The following is a 19,960-nucleotide window of genomic DNA, read 5'->3' as shown; positions in this document are numbered from 1 at the left end:
ACCTGAGCTTCTTTCGTCTGACCCTGCTTTGTGCTTCGAAAATTATCCTCATGTTCATCTGCAGTCAGAGACCCAGCGTTCAGAGCAGCTATTCGGATCTGTAACAGAGGTGAGGTTACATACTGCTGGCTGACCAGAGCTGGTGTTACATTTTGGGCTGATAAATAGAATAACTTACCATGTTCTTTTATGTGCTGTTGTGCATCACCGCTGACTGATCATCAGAAGCTGTGAAAGAACAAATGAACAGCAGCAGGTTTAGCCAGACATCACAATACCACACATAATACTGCACACTAGATCAGCTTAGATAGTTGGACTTGTTAAAGTGTTACAAGACAATTCGTTTTATTTTTATCAACAGCTTTATCAGGGCTTCTGCTATTTCCCCCTCTGGCTGGCCGATAGCACCACTGAGATTCAAAACCAGATCTTAGTACTGGTGGGCTAGCCCACTAGGGCAAGACGACTGCGCCACCTGAGCGCCAAGTAGTTTTGATGGCTATTTAGAACTTTATCAAAAGGTTATGAATAAAAAATTATTCATTTTATCTGACAAAAGAAGCCACACTGGGTTTATAAAACCACCTTTTAGAAACTGTCTAGTGATTGATGCCAAAGCTTCATAGGCCATGTTCTTTCTCTAGCAGGGTCCAGGAAAAGTAGAGGAGTAAGAAATGTAGTTAATGGACATTTGCTATTTATTTATTTATTTATTAGGATTGTACCGTTTTGTTTTACACTTTGGTTACATCCATGACAGGACAGGTATTTACTGATTACACAAGAATGATCAGCTTACAATTTTAATGTTAAACACAGTCCTGGACAATTTTGTATGTCTTTGGACTGTGGCAGGCACGGGGAGAACATGCAAACTCCACACAGAAAGGACCCGGACCGCTCCACCTGGGAACTGAACCCAGGACCTTCTTGCTTTGAGGCAAAAGTGCTACCCACTAAGCCACTGTTCCTCCCGACTTTTGAACGTATAAGTTTCTTTAAAAAAGTCGTGAATGAAGTTTAGTATTCCCTGATATACATGCCTCTTCCTACAGTGAGCCAGCCTTTTTATAGAATTGGATATAAAATAGGATGAGATGGCAGGATCTCTGTATATACTGGGAGTGTTAATTTTAATATGAATAAAGCATTAGATCAAAGCATTAGATCAGCGCATAGTGCAATTTGCCAAGTCATGGCTCTGGTTGATTTCTGCTAATTCAAACCCATAAACTAGAGACTACACACTCTTTTTGTCTTCATACAATGTTTTCACTAGAACAGATTCCTTTTTTATTTTTGAAAATGAACTGATGCTACCCTATTGTGCACAACAGGCACTACAGTGCTTTCAGACCAGACTACTGCAATGCTGCATATAATCTGTTTCTCTAGAGACAAAACATCATTTAGACAGAGGCTTAATTTGAGTCTGCTGCTGTCTGATGATTTCAGACATGAATTAAAGACACAAATTACATTTTTCAAAAGCTTCAATTTGCCCACTGCACCATCTCCGGGGGTTGTCTGGGAGGCTCTCAAAGCACATGAGAGGATGTGTTATTCAATATGCTTCTTAAAAAAGAGAAAACAAAAAGGCAGGAGGAACTTGAGCTGAAAATAACAAATAAGGAAATTAGAAATACAATTATTGGACACCCAGCGCTGATGGTTTTTCAGCTGTATTTTACTAAAAAACAGATTATATGACATGGGCAAGCCCTGCTATAACAGTATAACAAACAATGCACAGTATTTCTCTAGAATGGCAAATGCCCACAAATACATAAAAAAAACCTACAGAGAGCAGCAGACAGTGGTGTGAGGGAAACGCCTTATTTTCTCCCGTATTAATGTGAATTTGCTAACAACATTTAGCTCAGTGGTTTCTGCCCAAGACCGTACCCCAGGATGATTTTACCTGAAGGTTCAATAGTCAGCTTTAAATACCCTGTATGAATGTATACACTACAGTTTCGTACGCTCATACATACCGTAGTCTTATTATACATTGTCCCGTACATCATGTTGTACTGTATAAGCATGATCATAAATCATGAAAAAAACACCGCAAATGATTGTTATCATACTTTTAAATAATATATATTGGCTCAGCACTGGTAGTTGACAAAAGTTCATAGCCACCTTTACAATACATCATATTATCAAAGACATTGCTATCAAAGATAGGAATAACTAAAATGATGGAAAAAATGTTTAGCAAAAAACATATGATCATGCACTGAATTGTAATAATGTTAGTTAGTGCATTTAAATAAGCAATTTTAATAACCTAATTCCATTCAGATCTGTTTGTTTGGGTTTATTGCCATATCAGCAACATACTGGCTATATTTATGGCATAGACAGATATTGAAACTGTACATCATTATTTGTTCAGATCATTTGTTTTATATCAAGTCTGTCTAAAAAGTTTAGAATTTTAATTGGAGGAATCTTCATGTTCTCAACCCTATAAAAGTCATCTCTGATGGCTGAAATTCTAGGACATTCTAACAAAATATGTTTAATTGTAAGGGTTGTAGCCTGCTCGCTAACCAGGAGGTGTCGGTGGGTGAGGGCAGTATGACCAATTCGGCACCTGGTTATAATCGTCTGGCCTTGCCTTTTTAAAAAGTCTCGTTTGTGTTTAACAAAGATGTTGGGAGTTATTTCATGCAGTTTGTTTTGGGAACTGCTGGACCAATCTTCATTTAGATCTGACCGACTAATTTATTTTGTTTTGAAACAAGCCAACATCATTTTAAACAGAGTCCATAATGTTTTACGATTTTCACATTATTATCAACCTCCCTATCATCCCATATGCCCTCAGTGGTTAGGTAGTGGGGTCCACCGCGACCCAAAACAGGATGAAGCGATTCGTAAAAATGGACGAACTGACCTCCTTATTGGTACAGCTCGGGGGTGTTCAAAGAGACAATACATTTAAGTTAAACCAAAATGTTTTCTAACACTCCTTTATCTCAATTTTATAGCTCTAAGACGCTGTTACACAGGTAATCTTGCTTAGTAGAGTATTTACAAACCTCCTACCAACACTGCTGTACCTAATGCATTAATGCCAGTCCCATAAATCCAGCATGTATTCTGGTAAAATATTTTTAAAAAGGAAAAAAAGATGTAGTGAGAAATGTACACCATGCAATCATATCTTGTCAGTGGTGGTCCAGTTGTGGTCGCCTTCTACTCTGACCACCATTGACTAGTTATGATTGCAAGATATGGTTGTAGAATGGATATTTTTCAGTACCTGGCTTGTTTACTGGGTTCATTATTGTGGTTGTGTTTTACTGTATTGTTTGCACTTGTGTTTGCACATTTCCATGTTATGTAGTCCTGTATAGTCCAGTGCTGATGTTTTGGTTTGCTTTAATATTTTTATATGCTAAGTGGTCCCGTAAAACGTTATTTCGTCTGAGTGTGTACTTGTACAGAGATAACATGAAGACTGTTGAACATGCATGCATGATAGTGAGAGACTGCTCTTTATGCATTAGGTACAGCAGTGTTGTTGGGAGCTTTAAATTGACAGTAGTGACTCCATCATGCAAAAATAGCCAGCTAAGAGGATCCTGTGTTAAAATTTATTAAACGCTAGAGAAGAACTGACACACGTTTTGGTTAAGCTTCAATATATTGTCAGTCGTGGTCCTGATGTGGTGGCCTTCCATCTATGGACAGAATAGACAGTGACTGTCTTGTCCACAACAATACAGCTAGTCAGTAACTACCAGCAAAGCTGTGTTTCAAAAAGCACATTACTGTCCTAAATAGTATGTTCATTCAGGACATTCATACTGGTCCACTATTATATGATTAGCATAGCATTGTGCGATTTGGGACGCAGCCAGAGCGTTTTATTATTCACATTAGCCAGTTAGCTACGCTTGTTTACAAATGCTTTCCCGACGAAACTCGTCCTGTCCTTTATATAACTGATATTAAATGTTACATTTTTAACACATGACCAATAAAATACCATGCAATTTAAGCAACTGTGTTTTTATTTTTATATTTTAATAAAAACGTATGATACATACCGGCTCATAGATGAGCAACCTGCCTCTGCAGCTTCAATGAACGTCGTCGTAGCAACATTACGCTTTCTGATTGGACAACATGATAAAAGCGACTCAGCAGACAGCCAATCAGGAATTAAGTCACTTAAAATTCGGCCACACTGGTGACAGAACAATACAACCGTTGCTTCTAATGATTCGTTTTAATTTGGTCCAGTTCAACAATAAAAACCGACAGATGGCTCTTCGTCCAAAAGCGGTGCCATTTTCAGACAGCCAAAGTAATCGATATTATTACCAGTTTATTACTCTAAAGTCATTGTTTAATAAAAAAACTGTAACCAACTCTTTGGAAAAACAAAGCCTTTTAAGGCAAATCGGCCCTCTTCGAAAAGAGCCGACTCAAAGAGTCGACTCATTAGCAATAGTAAAGTAAATTCGGTGGTGTATAAAGTTCTAAAAATGTAATTTAACTCTGTGGTATGTTCTCCTAATTTGCAGTTGGCTTGGCTACACCTAGCCAATTCTCTGTACCTATTTAAATAGGGTTTGTTTGGCTTCATCCACGATAAAGAAACTGAAGTCTCTACCAAGCTGAGAGAAAATTTAAAGTTTAGATCCAAATATCTTCAGAAATCATGTCTACCATGAATTAGAAGCTGCTGGAACATGACACTCTTTAAAGTCCATTACTTACAAGATTTACATTAAAATGGGCTTTGTATGTCATATAAAGAGATGAGTTATGTATTCTTGTAAAACCACTGAAAACAGCTGATTAGCAAGTTGGCAAGTTAACATCAAGTTAAAAGATTAAAATCTGCAGCAATGTAAGTCATCCAGGTCAGAGAGCCAAAATATTTAATTAATTTGGCATTATGTGTTAAATGATAGTAAATGGTTCAAGAAATGTCATGCGTTTCAAACCAAATTAGGGAACATGATTTCAATATGCATTTATTCTAATACAAGAATTTTGCAGTTCAAACATTTTCACAGTAACCTAAACAGTACAAATCTTAACAGTAAAAAGTGCTAAATATGTAAACAAAACCCTGTCATAACAGCACAAGAACTGCAAAAGATTCTTACTAAATAATTAACAAGCATCCATAGAAACATGACATTAAAAAATCATAAAAAGAAAGAACAAACTATCAATAATGTCTAGATTAACTCATTTGTTCAATCATTTGTTCACTGATTCAAAATGAAAATAAAAATCTCTAAAGAGTATAAAAGACTATGGTAGCAATGCCACCAGCACTGTTCTGACATGCTGTTTTTTGTACACTCTGTACTAAAGCTATTTTGGACCATTTTGGTACACTTACAATCTACATATTCACAATGCTTTTTTTTTTTTTAAGTTGGGTGTCATGTGCTTACATGTAAAATATGAGTAACATCAGTTTATCACAAATGCTCACAAAACAAATTGGAAAATGACAGAGAAAGAAAAAGAGAGTGAGAAATTATCCAATGATGTATTTGTGTCTATATAAGGCAGGGGAACAATTTAACCACAATTCAGTCTTAGGAGTTAGAAGTTTTTTGCAAATGTGGTGATAAAGTGATAAAGAAGCATGCTGTCCACTAGGGACACCAGAGTGCAGAGCTTTAATTTGTATATCTCATTAGAAATAAACTGGAAAATCAATTAAGGCTTTCTTGACCAACATTAGTGCTCAGCCATACAAATGGTCTCATTTAGAGCTCACTCTATTTGAATACAATTTGTTTTTAAAATGGGATGTACAAACAGCCAGGTGTCCAAATACTTTTGGCCATATAGTGTATCCTATCTAAAAATTCAAATGACTGGTGAGAACTGGTACAGTAATGACCACAAGGTTTTGTTTGAGTGTTGGCACTGAGCATTCTGAGCAAATCACAGATCATAGATTGTAAGGCGCCTCTAAAACCCACCCAACCCAGCAGCGCTCCTTTGCCCGTCTGAGCCACTGAGCCTAACACATCCAAACTGAGAGAGGCTGGATGACCTAGAGCTCACAGAAGGAGAGATCCTTCCTTCCTCAAAGTCGTCTTTGTAAGAATAGGACAGCTGACTATGAATGCTAACACGGACACTGCTGCCTGAACTCCCTGATTTCGATGCTTGGCTGTTCCGGTCTTTATCCGAACCTGGATCTCTGTCTGTGTGGTTTGGATAGACGTTTCGCTGTAGCTCAGGAGACATGGGCTGGTCCAGAGGAGCAGGAGAATGATTGGAGTGGTTGGCTGGAGAGTGGAGAACACTAGAGGGGAACTGAAGCTGATGAGAGTTCTTGAAGTCGGCAGAAGCTGCAGAGTTGGATCTGCTGGACTGAAGTCTTGACGCTCTTTGAAGGTTTTCAGTGATCTGTGAAGCAAGTGTAAAAGGACACAAGCAATTATTATACTAGACTAATAATTATAATCTGCTTAATTTGCTTGAGTGTTCATACAGCAAAATGCTGTGATTAGTCACAGATTTACAGTTGGGAGATACAGGGGAAAAAATTAAGTAAATGGTCTTATACACTACAACAAATAGGGCAGTTGGTGAAAAAAGAAAGATAGTTAAACAAAAAATAACATAATTCCCACTATTAAGTACAGTGCTCAAAAGATCCTGGAATCAAGAATACATGGCATTATGAACTCCATAAAGTGGCTAGAAGATTTAAAATAAAAATCTGTCTGCATCTGCCAAGAAACTAAAACTGGGTCTTGCTTGTACTGTATCTTCCAGCAGAACAGTGACAAATAGTTTACATCCATGCACAAATACACTAAGGACAAAATTATTGGGACACCTGACCATAAGCTAGTTGGACATCCCATTTCAAAAACAAACTGTATTCAAATAGAGTGACCTCTATGTCATCTTTTCAGCTACAACAGCAGCCAATTTTCTGAGAAGGTTTGTCACATGACTGGAGTATGTGTGGGATTTTGTGCCCATTCAGTCAAATGAGAATTCATATGGCTGGGTACCGATGTCAAGAAAGCCAGGCACAGTCATGCTGGAACAGGGAAAGGCCTTCCATATACTGTTTCCTTTATATAATTGATTTATTACACCTGTTAGCAATCTATGCGGCTGAAACACATAAACTCAAAAATTAGAAGGGGTGTCCCAATACTTTTGTCCATATAGTGTAGTTCCATCCCAGTCTTCTGTCATAAACCACCAAAAAGCTACAGGTCAAGCTAAAGAGGAACGGCCACAAGAGGAGATCTAGAAGCCTGGAGGATGTGGAGAGATTCTATATTGAGGAGTCACTCTCAGAATCTTTTCTCAGTATTCTCGTATCTAATTAAACATTATATATCGACACTACATGAATTTGTTTTTGTTAGCAGCACAAGGGCGTGTATATTTTTAAGTGATGCAGTCTCAGATTTCTTTAGGATGAGCACACATGCTCCCAATGTGCTTGTATGACCTTCAGAAATCTAGATTTATCCTGAGTGAGCACTACTGTTCCTGTTTTGCATTCTTGCCAGACTACACAGACAATGTCCTGCATTATGTAAAATAACAAAATTGACGCAAACCAGTGCTTTCGTCATTTCAGCACACGACTAAGGTACGACCGCACTGAAAATGCTAAGGTAGCCTTTGATTCCAGTGAGGGACAAAAGCACTGAAAAACATTTAGTATTGTCTGTTTTGCCTCTGATTGATGGAAAATTGTTTATATAGAAAAAGTGAGAGAGAAACAGACACTTCAATAATCCCAAGGTAAATTTAGGAAAAGAGAAATCCATATTGAATGATTTGCAGTAACACAAACATTAAATAATAAAAGGATTAAAGTACTAGACTGTCTGTTTGTTAACTGTTTATTGGCCAAATGCAGCTCTTAATGTTTAAGGGTCGATCATTCTGTAAGACTTGCTTGTTCTTATTCTAATAGTATTTGTTATATTGTTCATAATAAACACACAAAATAGCAGGTGATGAATATTTAAATGTTTTAGAGTGATTTTGTGATATTCAGGTGAGATGTAACAGGGCTGAAAAAATTCATTAGCCAGTTTATTATGGCTTTACTAAGAATCTGTCCCCAAAAAGCCTTTTAATTGAAAAAAAAAGCCCATTTTAAGATGAAAAAGCCCTGGTTCCTGCTAGAAACAAGTTTAAATTGCACTTGCTCCTAAAAACCTTTATGCTGTGGAAACACGCTATACTGTACAGCAGTATCGCCCATCATGTGCTCATCCTTCTGGTGTCCCTGCCCCATTTGCTGCGTAGAGGAAAGCTGAGGACGACCCAAAACCCCAAAGTCTTCCTGCTCAATGCCAGCCATGGACGCCATCTGACCCAACCTGAAAACCACCACAAGTAGAATTAATTATCAAAATAAAACAGCATGACTCTTGCACCAAGGTTCAGGAGAAAGGATTTTACAAACATACAGACAGATAACAAACCATAAACCGCCAAGACAGCTTTACTGCACCTTGACATGTTCTACAATTATCTAGAACTGCACCAAATAAAACACAATTCCTCCAAAAGATTCAATTAAACTGAGTTTTATGATGCCAAAATCTGTAGGTAAGCATTATTACGATAAAAAGAGATCACTCTCTTAAGGATAGAAATGTTCATTATATTGTTAAGGAGATCATTCAGAATATGTTTGTACTAATTTCCTCTAAAGGGTCAAATGAATCAAATAATGCCGGCAAAATGACCCCTGGCATAAGGCAGCCACAGAACCCGCTCACTGTGGCGGTAAAGCATTTAGGCCCATACCGTTCTCTTGGTGTACATCACACATGCACTTGTGAAGAATATGGTCAATATTATATGCCTGTGTCAGTAGTGTCTTGTGTCTATGATATCTTGTTAAATCTAAAGAAACTCACACCGTTGTCTTCACTTGTCACCCGTACATGTCTGTAAATGTTTGCAAATGTGACTTGATAATACAACATTCAGTTATTTTTCTACAGGAAGAAACACATGCTAACCCAGCATCTTTGAGCAGATCGAGGAAAGCGTGGAATTTGTGAAAGGAGGACTCGATGCTGTCCAGAACTTGGTCATCCTCCAGCACAGAGCGACTAACAGGGGCTTCAGACAGAGACTGATTTATGTTACGCAGACGATCATTTTCGAGCTCCAGCTAAAAGGAGAAGCCAAACAGACAAACATTCAAGAGAATTATTGATTTTAATACCACAGACAAATGGTAATATAAGAGCAAATCAAATTATTAGAAAGTGCTGCACCTCTAGCAGACGAGAACTGGCTTTCAGCCTTGCATTTCTCTCCTCGGTTAGTCTGAGCCTGCATTCCTTCAGCTCCTCCTATAGAAGAAATGACAAACTCTTATGCTTCACAGGGGTTTCAAGCTGTGGGGACATATACAAAGCTGAGCGCCTATTAAGCGGGGGCAATGTGATGGCTTATTACATTGGGGTCCAATGTGCATGCTACAGTTCAATTAATCAAAGAAACTAGACTTCGGTTGTGATCGAAAATGAATTATTAATCCACTAGCATTATTACAACTTATTTTTCATGGTTGCTTTGTACTGTTTGATGTGCATTTGCAGACTGGATTTTGGGATCACTCTCCTTGCTGACTGTGATGATCTTGTAGTTTGGACATTTTCATTCCTTGCATCCTTAGTAGTAATGGAACTTGACAGTAAGAATTGTGAATAACAATTAGCAGGAAAATCACAGCACAGCTGACAGTTTTTGGTTCGGAGCACTGTAGTTTTACCAGTCGAATCAAAAGGATATAACCTTTATGATCCTGGTGGGGGGGTAAATTGGGTTGGGGTCACATGATGGAGCCTAGTCTTGCTTTCCGACATGTACGCAGTATAGCTGTGTGTAAAAACCCAACCCTGGCAGGTGATAAGAAGCAGCCACACGTGTGGTAGGGGGTGTGTGGGGAAACTGCTCTCCTTGAACAGGTTGAGGATTGTGAATTCACAATAGGGAATGGGAAATGACTAGATTGAGAAATGAAGAAAGGGGGAGGGGGGTCCAGAAAAAAAATCTTTCGAATAAATAGTTGATGTACATACAGTAGCATGGTACCACAGCACCAGGTCCTGGGACATACTCTTAATCACTACCTTGTTTCTATGAGGAGTTTGGTATGTTTTCCCATGCAGGAAACCTTAGAGTACTGTTATTTTCAACAAACATGCAGAAGGTGGAATGGCAGCTCTAAACTACCCCTTGGTGTAATTGAGTTACATACATAAGAGTGTATGATGCTCTGAGACCAGAACTATTCCTACTTTGCACCCAGTTGTTCTGGACGATTTTGGACTGACGCTGATCATGAACCTGATCAATATAAAACAGCTTGTTACAATAAATGAATGAATGAATCATTTTCTTAACGTTAGTTTTATGATGCTATGAAGAAACCATAAGTTAGATAAACATCTGGGCACCCAACCTTCAACTTATCCTGGAAGGAAACTTTGGGATGATTATTGCAAATCCTGTCCTATTGGCAGAGTGGTACCTGTAGACGCTTGTAATCTTCCTGCAGGCGTCTGAACTGAACACTAGCAATGTTCTCTCGAGGACTCACTGACTCTGCACACTGACTTTGAGAAGCGTTCTCATTTTCCTCTGACTCGCTCTCCGACTCCAGAGTGACTCGGATAGAGGAGGCATTCTAAATCAGAAATTGTTTTGTATAGTTACATACATATACTGTATGTATAGTAATAAAAATGAAAACAATTAACTATTAAACACCTGGAAACTATGATCAACTGTTTTGGCAGCCGGCGGAAGACCCCTGAACAACACAGAGAGACACAAGATTTATACATGAATACACCAATTTACTGCATAACAATCTTTAAAGAAACCTTAGAGAACCTAAATCTTCGATTGCATCACGTCAAGCACAAACTGCACACACGATTAAAGCCCATTTATTAAACCCTGCTAAAGAAATTGCATTCTAAAAATCTATGATGTATCTCAGTGGCTCATACCTCTGAAGTTTGGCCCGTGCTGCAGTGCGCCATGGAATATGTCCAGCACTGCCAGCCCGAGGAGGCCTCCACCCACACACTGCTGAAGATGCCTTTCGGGATCCTTTAACACATACATCCAATAGGGTATTTTTTTCATTTGGCATTTGGATAATTCATACATAAACTTAAATCTGGCTTCTTTACCGATTCTGAATGAAGCTCTTCCTGCGTTCCTTCTCGTCATGAATCCTGAGTGCTCGTGTGTATCTTTAGCTGGAGGCTTCAACCAAAGATACTGCTACCCACACACAAACACATTGGCACTGGTTTCTGAATTCGTTTTTTATTTCCCTTTTCCTTTTTATTTAGTCATTTCCAGTTCCTTATGACAATTGCTCTGTCTATGGCACCACCCTGCTTTCTGACCTTCCCACCCTTAGATACAGCCAATTCAATTCGTGGGAAGCTTGAATCCTGATGTTCCAAGTAAACATAAGCACAGTTGGGAAAGAGGGGGGGGGATGCATGTTCATCAGATCTGGGGTTGTGCACACTAGTACTAGTTGAACTGTTTAATCAAAACTCGTAACAAATCTGTATACATAAATGTATTTTTCTAATGTACAGAGTACCATAGTACCATCACCCCTCATCCAAAATCAATGAGCAGATAAACATTAATCTTACCTGTGAGTCCTGGCTTTTAGTGTTCATCAAGACCTTCTTAATCACCGCCTTCACTATGTTAGTGCCTAAAAAACATTATAAAACATTATAAAACATTATAAAACATTATACAAAGCCAATTAAGCATTTTAGATCAAAGGGATTTAGTTTTGCTTTTCTGTGATTGTGCATTTCACAGACCCACTAGTGGGTTCCTTCTTATGTCCAGTACACACAGAGTCGTGTTGCATTGAAGCATCTTCTCCAGCACTTGAGCTCCTTCATTAGAGATGCCACAGCGCTGCAGGTCCACGGCTACACCAGAACAAAACACACTTCTGGAATGAGTTTAACCACATGCATGTACATACACTCACTAAGAACACACATTCATTGATCATTTTATATACTACACCTACTGTACAGATGACCAGATGATTTTTAAGTGGTGGACCATTCTCAGCACTGCAATGACACTAACTGATACTGGTAATGATGTGATGGTACGTTGTACATTGTACAAGTATAACAGGTGCCATAGTGTTGTTGGGATTTTTCAACATTTGAATGTCAACGCTGGGAGGACAATAGTGCTCCAACCAAAAACAGAAAGCCAACTGCCAACAAACCGCTTTGCACGTCCATCCGGACATTTATTTATCTTATTAGAGTGTACTATTACTTTTGATCTATGTAACTAGCTACTGAGGCCTTAATTTCCTTCGGGATTAATAAAGAATCTATCTATCTATCTATCTAGTGGCCATTGACAAAAGACTAGATAAAAATAATTTTTTTTTAAATAATAATAAAATAAATACAGTTCTAGTCTCTAACTATCCACTTACAACAAGTGCAAACAGAGTCTGTGTTCCTAATAAAGAGGCCAGTAAGTTTAAACAGTATTTAAAAATCCCAGCAACACTGCTACACCTAATACACTCATACCAGAGCTGCACACACTATTATGTCATCTTCACGTTAGTGTCATTGTAAAGCTGAGAAGGTGCCACCATTAGGAGAAACAGATGGGTTACAGTCAGTCAGTAATTGTATACCCACAAAGTTCATCTGTACGGTAGGTGTGACTTCTAAAATAATCAATGAATGTACATGTTCACACAGGGGTTATGTAAGAATGATCTACAGTAGTTTATCTGACAGGTGCCTCAGTGAGTGTTCTCTGACCTTTGACCCACAGGTCCTCTGTGAGCTCCTGTGCGAGTGACATCACTCCTCTATCTGCGATTAAGATGTTGTCATTGAGCGTGATCCTGCGCAGTCCACCCATCGTCTCAAACTCCGCCTTCCTGTAGCGCAAAGTCTCCGCCCATGCCGTGCTGTGTCGCTTCACAGCTTGAAGCTGCTCAAAACAAGTCAGCCATATTTGAATAAATGATTTTGAGCGTGTACCGGATTGTTACTCCACCCTTTGCTGTAAAAAATGTTGGTTGTTTCTGTAGGTTTGCAGTAAAGTTGTTAAGCTAATAGAATAAACAATTTTTGGCAAAGAAAAACGCATGTGGACAATCAAATGGATTCTGCTTGTTCAGCCACACCCATGTGCACTAAACAAGCATCAAGTGAGCCATTATTTTCATGTGAACCCAACAGTTTAACCCTAAAGAAGCAGGCCATATAGTCGCCTGCAGTGCGTACCACTTCAAATTTGTCTCTACTAGGTTGAAAGACACACAACTAAGCTACAAGCTTCATTTGGAAGCCACATCACACTGAGCTTCATGGACTGGATTTTTAAGGTCAAGCGGCAGCACACAAACCTCAAAGATAACCATGCACAAAACCTAGCAACAAATGGAATGAAACCACCATTGGAATCTGGAGCATTGATATTCTACACGTCCTTTGGCAGCCTGGCAGGTCAATCTGTTTTTGGTTAAAGCCAGATAATTGACTGTTGGCAGCAAAATTTAATACAGTAGGAATAACGGTGCTCAGGTGGTGCTGTGGTCCATTACACCAGCCCACCGCCGCTGAGATCCAGGTTCAAATCTACAAGCTACACAGACATCAATTGCTATGTTTCTGTGGGCTGTGGTGGATGAGGGGTTGAAGACCTGCAATAGATTGATGGCCTGTCCAGGGCATTCCTGTCTTGGGCCCAGTGTCTCCAAGTGAAACTGGAAAATGCTTCATAAAGCAGATTACTGAACTTATGCCCTAAAATCTAGTGGAAAGCCTTCCCAGAGCAGTGGAGGCTGGTGGAGCAGCAAATGGGGGAACTAACTCTATACTGGTTCCTGTGGTTTAAAGCAAGCAAGTAAAGCAAGCAACTTCCCACATATTTTAGATTTAGTGTATTGTTTAGGCAAACAAGTCCACTTACCTTTATAATGTTTGCCATATGTTCTGCACCTCGCCATGTTAAATTACATGCAGTAAAGTCCACAGATCTGATTGATGTGGAATACTTGACGCTTTGACAGACAGCTGAATGCATAAAGATATAAAAAAATAAACATTATCATTGAATCAAATGATACACTTGTCTAAAAAATACCACAACTCATGACTTACTTTCCAATCCGTCATCTCCGATAGGACAGTGTGCCAAAGAAAGATGCTCCAATGAAACACTCTTGGCCAAACCCTGCAGAGAAAGAAGTGCTAAAGATTCAATACAGATGTGTCATTTTCTTTTAAAATTTTTTCCTGTTTTTCTCGTTCTACCATGGTCAGCGTGTCCAGGTCTCTTTCTCTTAACGGCAGCTCATTCAGATGAAGCGACTTCAGCCTGCTTGAGGCACACAGGCACTTCTGCACAGCTTTACAGAGCTGAAAGGTCATATTCTTGGAATGGATAACAGGAGTCTTTTTCTTGCGCGATGACTTATAAGGATCTAAAAGAAACACATTTATCATGAGCAATTCTACAATGCAATTTTACAATGCAATTTTACAATGCAATTTTAACCCTTAAATGGGACACAGGCTCCAATAATAAAGTGGGACATGCAAAAACTGACTCTATCTATGCAGTAAAAAGATCTAAATAGTTTCAAAGGTGCCAAAATAATGGTAACATAACCCATGCTTTCCCAAAAGAGTGCATGACCTTAATAGTCAATATACCCTACAAACAGAAAATAACCCTTAATCTTATTGCAGTGACATCAGAATAAATTGTTTAAGAGCAGCATTCATCAACGTGGGTACCGACTAGAATTACTAACCTTGAGATCCAAGACTGGCAAGATAGCAGCTTCTAATGCCAACATGGTGTAACTGTTTGTTAACGGCTAAGGCTGAAAGTATAGGTGCCCAGTCTGGTAAACTGATGCCATCTGGGTTGAAGCCCAGCTCGCCTTGATTAAGTCCTGATTTTACCGCAGCCACTGGAGCCAAACCCTGGACTGCACATGCAGACTCGTAGCAGCGTTTAAAGTCCTGAGAATCTTGCTGTCGCTTCTGAGCCGAGCTCAGCATTGTTCATGTAACACCTAAAAAGACGAGGAGAGAAAATATTCCACATAGATGATGAAGAGGGCAAAGAACAATCCAGTTGTTTCAGAGAAAGTCACAATTTTGGCCAAGGCTACTGTAGCAATACAAAATCTGTAGCTTACAGAACCATTAAGAATCATAATTTCCAGTCTAGTTCTACTGGGACACACTGGATGCAAGGCAAGAATACCCTGGACATGGTGCCAATCCATTGCAGGGTGTCGGCCATCCCAACCAGACACCAGTATAGACGCAAGGCCAGGCCAGTAAGTTAAAAAAAAAAAATATATATATATATATATATATCTATGCACATACATACACGAACACACATTCATTATATATGTATAAGTATATACGTGTATATACACTGACTTTAAAACACTTTGTACTGTAACTGTTATATTATATTAAATACTTGTTTCACTTCACTGTTCAGCAGCTATACATTATACAGTACAGAGCCTTCCAACAGCTCAAACTAGTCACATCAAATTCCTCACTTTCATTTCACAGAATGCAGCTTTTGTGGTATCATTATTGACTATGATAATATTGATTTACCGATTAAAATTGATATATTAATCAGCCTTACTTCACTTTAGCAAGCTAACGGTACTACAAGCTTGTCAAACTACCTGTCTAACATTTAATGACTAACTAATGTCTAACATCAAATAATTATTTACAAACCTATTTACTGGCATATATACTGCATATTACGAGGGCAAACTCTTTATCAAATGAATTTTCTGTCCGTTATTACCTGTTTGTTGCTGCTGTTTCCCTACCAACTGACTCCAGGGAGGATTTGTTGTTGGTGTACCGCTACCGCGACTGTTTCAAACTAACCGCTGGCTGCACCCCAAACCGCACACTGCTTACTAAATAGTATTAAAAAAAAGCATAACTACACAATCACTGGCCCCCTAATTGGACAGACTTTCTAGTACTCTTGTATTTTGTTTAAGACACAGCCATTTTCTTCTTCCTTTGTGGTTCTAATGCCAAGCTACAGCTGCTACCATCTATCGGCTAGAGGTTGAATTGCACTTGTATTTATGTAAGAATTAAGTGAGTTTGCGATGAAGACAATAATAAGGATGAATAAATAATGAATGAATGAATACTATGGATCTGAGTACATTATCCAACTGAATATGGTCCTATTTTACACCAAACACGTGCCCCTGTAAATGTATTTTTCATGAACTCTACAGAGCAGTGGGTAGATATTTGTAGGGCTATGTCAAGTTTTGTTTTTGAAGATCACAAAATGTGTACATTAAAAAACACCCATAAAGACCTATTTTGATTGTTTAACCAACCCCACTTTGCTGGTTTATCAACTGACAGATTAGATGGTCTTTTGGCTCATGATGGCAAACCTCACTTTGCCAGTTTTTTGTTTTAAGATGTATCTTCTAGCTCATAAGCCTTTAATGGTAATAATAGCTGGTCTTTGCTGGTTCTTATGTTGATGGTTTAATTGTTTTCCTAGCATATGATGGCTAACCTAGTTGGTCTTTGCATATTTGTATTTTTGACAGTTTAGGTGGTTTACCTTAATATTGTAGTTGCTTTGCTGGTTTTTCTTTTTAAGATTTAGAGGGTCTTTCTGTGTATTATGGTAAACTATCTGGGTTTTGTTGATGGTTTACTTTGTCCACAAGCTCAGGATGGTTATCCCACCTACTTTTAGCTTATATTTTTTAGCTTGTATTTTGATGGTTTGACTGGTCTTTGTTTAAGTTTATGTTTTTTAAGTTTTATCTGGTTTATAAGGTCATTATGGTCAACCTTGATGGTTCATGCCAGTTCTTGGTTTGATGGTTTACCTAGTCAATCAGTTTGTGAGGGTCAGCCTTCTGTTGCTGGTTTACATTCTGATGGTTAATTGGTCTTTCAGCCTATAATGGTCAACATGGATTTTCTGGTATATATTTCGATGGCAGGTGTTCCAGATTTGATGGTTATCAACCTGATCTTGACAACTTATAATGGTTAACCTAGATGGTCTTCATCTGTATTTTTGTTGATTTAGCTGGTCTGTATTAATATTTTAATTGGTCTACTAGATTAGCTGGTTGTATTATTACCTGTTTTTTGCATTTTAATGTTTTAGCTGGTCCGCCAGGTCTACTACTTTCCCTTATTTTGAAAGCCTCATAAGCAAACCTAATATTACCGAACAAATTTGTCAGGTATGAAGTATGTGTGTGTGTGATTTCGGGCTTCAGTTTGATAATACTAAACTTCAGTTTCTTGTTAGCAACATTAGCCTTATAGGACGCAGACATTATTACCTCTCACAACAAACACTTAATAGCTGCCTGACAAGATCTGGAATAAGGTAAAAATACTAAGACATAATAATATTCTTTAAACAGAATGTTTTTCCTCTAAAGGTAAGTGAAAAAACAAAATGTTTGAGATGAACTTATAGGCTGATTTTGTACATGCAAATGAGATTCTGGCGAGCTCCAATCTTCACAGAAAATAAAAACTTTTACTTGGAAAGCAGTTGCAAATCTGTGCTTTGCTATTTTGAATGCCCTCCAAACAAGTAAATGTGTGTTTTGTACCTTGTGTTGGAGATATTGTATTGTACAGAAGTAATAAAACATTTAAAAATACATTGTACTTTTAATTAAAGTAATATAAGTAATATATTAATATATTCTGTTTCATTGTATTATTGTTTATCTATTTAGGGAGGAAAAAACATTTTAGTCTTTATGTACAAGCTCCAACTCTGGACAATTTTGGAAAAAAAATGTAAAATCCAATAAATAAAAAAACAAAAAGTAAGTAATGTAAACTCCCGAAAGTACAAAAAATTAAAATCTTTGCTGACCAATTTTTGTAATGTATTTTGTAAATATAAACAAGTTTAGAATTTAATGCCTACAACACACTGAAAATATTTTGTGCCAGAAGCATGTTTACAACTGTATTATATCAACTTTCCTATGAATTACACATTTTAATTATTTAAAATCTGAGGATACTGCACTAAAATTCGTGGTTGCCACTGTCTGATTCTTCTCCTCATGATACACCATAGATTTTCAATAGACACAACTGGTCTGCAGGCAGGCCAGTCAAGCACATGCACTCTGTGTTTATAAACTGAATGGCAAATACAGAATGGAGTTTTGTAATGTCATGCTGAAATATCCATTACATAACTGACATCAGATATGCTGATGCCAGCATATTTGTCTTTAAATCCCAACAATAAAAGAATGTTGCAGTGGTCTATAACCCTAGCCCACCACCTCTGAGATATGGGTTTAAATCTCAGTGTTGCTATCGGCCAGCTGGGCATCTACATAGACATGTTTGTCTATGATTCTCCTCATCATAATGCACCCTTTATTTTAATTAGGAAACAGATCTGGACTGCAGGCAGGCCAGTCAAGCACACACTCTATAGCCACGCTGTTGTAGCACATGCAGAATTGTTTGTTTATTTGTTTATTAGGATTTTAACGTGATGTTTTACACTTTTGGTTACATTCATGACAAGAACGGTAGTTACTCATTACACAAGGTTCATTAGTTCACAAGGTTATATTGAACTCAATTAACCTGACTGCATGTCTTTGGACTGTGGGAGGAAACCCACGTGGACACGGGGAGAACACGCAAACTCCACACAGAAAGGACCCGGATCACTCCACCTGGGGATCGAACCCAGGACCTTCTTGCTGTGAGGTGACAGTGCCCACTTAGCCACCGTGCCGCCCCACATGCAGAATAAGGCCTGACCTTGTCCTGCTAAAACCTGGTCTCATCTGTCCACAGCACATGTTTCTAGTCTTTCAGTGCATCTAAGATGAGTTGGCTCCAAGGGTAGTACAGCATGAAGGTCCTGGGTTCGATTCCCAGGTGGGTCCTTTCTGTGTAGAGTTTGCATGTTCTACCTGTGTCTGCTGGGGTTTCCTCCCACAGTCTGAAGACGTGCAAGTGAGGTGAATGGGATATACAAAATTGTCCATGACTGTGTTTGACATTGAAGACTTGAACTGATGAATCTGTAAACAGTAATTACCGTTCCTGTCATGAATGTAACCAAAGTGTGTAAAACATGATAATTAAAATCCTAATAAACAAATGAATAAATAAATCTCAGTGTTGCTATCGACTAGTTGGGTGTCTATATAGAGATGATTGTCTATGTTTCTCCTCATCATAATGCATTGTGTATTTCAATTAGATCAGCAGTATTATGTGGGATAGTTGAATAATAGGGGCATGGCAGTATCATTGCATCATTTATTTTCTTTGTTCAAAATTACTGTTATTGTTTATTAGTGGGTCTTGAGGGTGCACAGTAATTGTGGAGGGGACTGTAGGATCCAGGGCTTACTGTCCAGACATTTTCCAAGCTAAAAGGGCAGTTGTAGCCTAGCGGTTAAGGTACTGGACTAGTAATTAGAAAGTTGCTGGTTCAAGCCCCAACACTGCCAGGTTGCTGCTGTTGGGCCCTTGAGTGTTAAGTGTTAACCCTTAATTGCTTAGACTGTATTATGTCACAGTACTGTAAGTCGCTTTGGATAAAGGCATCTGCTAAATGCTGAAAATGTAATTATATTATATTGTGTTCTACCAAATGTGTTTTATTTATTTTTTAATAAAATCTTTCTCCACCACACTGAAAGCTTCATGTAACCGGTCTGACCATGCAAATGATTGTGATTGTCATCACTATGAAAATGTCATTGTACAGGTCATAAAGTCAGTTCCAGGTCCTATCTGAGCATGCGTTGCCTCCTGCCTGTGTCCACTAAGGAAACCAACATCATTCACACCGTGGCTGT

At 38.4% G+C, this 19,960-nt stretch overlaps 2 protein-coding genes across 5 annotated transcripts in view; both read right to left on the bottom strand.

The window, feature by feature from the left end:
- Positions 1-4,091, bottom strand: part of cabin1 (calcineurin binding protein 1) — a 73,777-nt gene extending 69,686 nt beyond the window's left edge. The window contains exons 1-3 of the mRNA XM_062999308.1: positions 4,068-4,091; positions 179-228; positions 3-98 (exon numbers count right to left, since the gene is read on the bottom strand). Coding sequence (XP_062855378.1) covers positions 3-98; positions 179-181 — 99 coding nt within the window. The 5' untranslated portion in view covers positions 182-228; positions 4,068-4,091. The remainder of the gene's footprint in view (positions 1-2; positions 99-178; positions 229-4,067) is intronic.
- An 896-nt stretch (positions 4,092-4,987) lies between these two features.
- On the bottom strand, positions 4,988-15,972 carry cep78 (centrosomal protein 78). Of its 4 annotated transcripts, none has more exons than XM_062998637.1 (16): positions 15,901-15,972; positions 14,864-15,130; positions 14,361-14,530; positions 14,208-14,280; positions 14,017-14,120; positions 12,858-13,032; positions 11,871-11,984; positions 11,691-11,755; positions 11,208-11,301; positions 11,022-11,124; positions 10,777-10,819; positions 10,538-10,693; positions 9,276-9,353; positions 9,015-9,169; positions 8,231-8,363; positions 4,988-6,408 (listed from the first exon to the last, which is right to left on the bottom strand). In XM_062998637.1, the coding sequence occupies exons 2-16, from the start codon at positions 15,114-15,116 to the stop codon at positions 5,965-5,967; spliced, it is 2,160 nt and encodes a 719-aa protein (XP_062854707.1). In that variant the 5' UTR covers positions 15,117-15,130; positions 15,901-15,972; the 3' UTR covers positions 4,988-5,964. The 4 variants fall into 4 exon arrangements, with proteins under 4 accessions (XP_062854707.1, XP_062854708.1, XP_062854709.1 ...); XM_062998638.1 differs by having other exon boundaries at positions 11,208-11,298; XM_062998640.1 differs by having other exon boundaries at positions 6,316-6,408; positions 8,200-8,363.
- Positions 15,973-19,960: the final 3,988 nt, after the last annotated feature.

Source organism: Trichomycterus rosablanca, chromosome 7, assembly GCF_030014385.1.
Source record: "Trichomycterus rosablanca isolate fTriRos1 chromosome 7, fTriRos1.hap1, whole genome shotgun sequence".
Lineage (NCBI taxonomy): Eukaryota > Metazoa > Chordata > Actinopteri > Siluriformes > Trichomycteridae > Trichomycterus > Trichomycterus rosablanca.
Note: the sequence above shows the minus strand (reverse complement) of the source record. Positions and strands in the feature narration are given on the sequence as shown.

Excerpts from the sequence above, each read along its gene's own strand:
- cep78 (XM_062998637.1), bottom strand. The coding sequence starts at position 15,116 with ATGCTGAGCTCGGCTCAGAAGCGACAGCAAGATTCTCAGGACTTTAAA. Across the intron at positions 10,820-11,021 it reads GCACGGGCCAAACTTCAGAG|GGGTCTTCCGCCGGCTGCCA; the intron begins GTATGAGCCACT and ends TGTGTTGTTCAG. Across the intron at positions 8,364-9,014 it reads GATCTGCTCAAAGATGCTGG|GTTGGGTCAGATGGCGTCCA; the intron begins GTTAGCATGTGT and ends GGTGGTTTTCAG.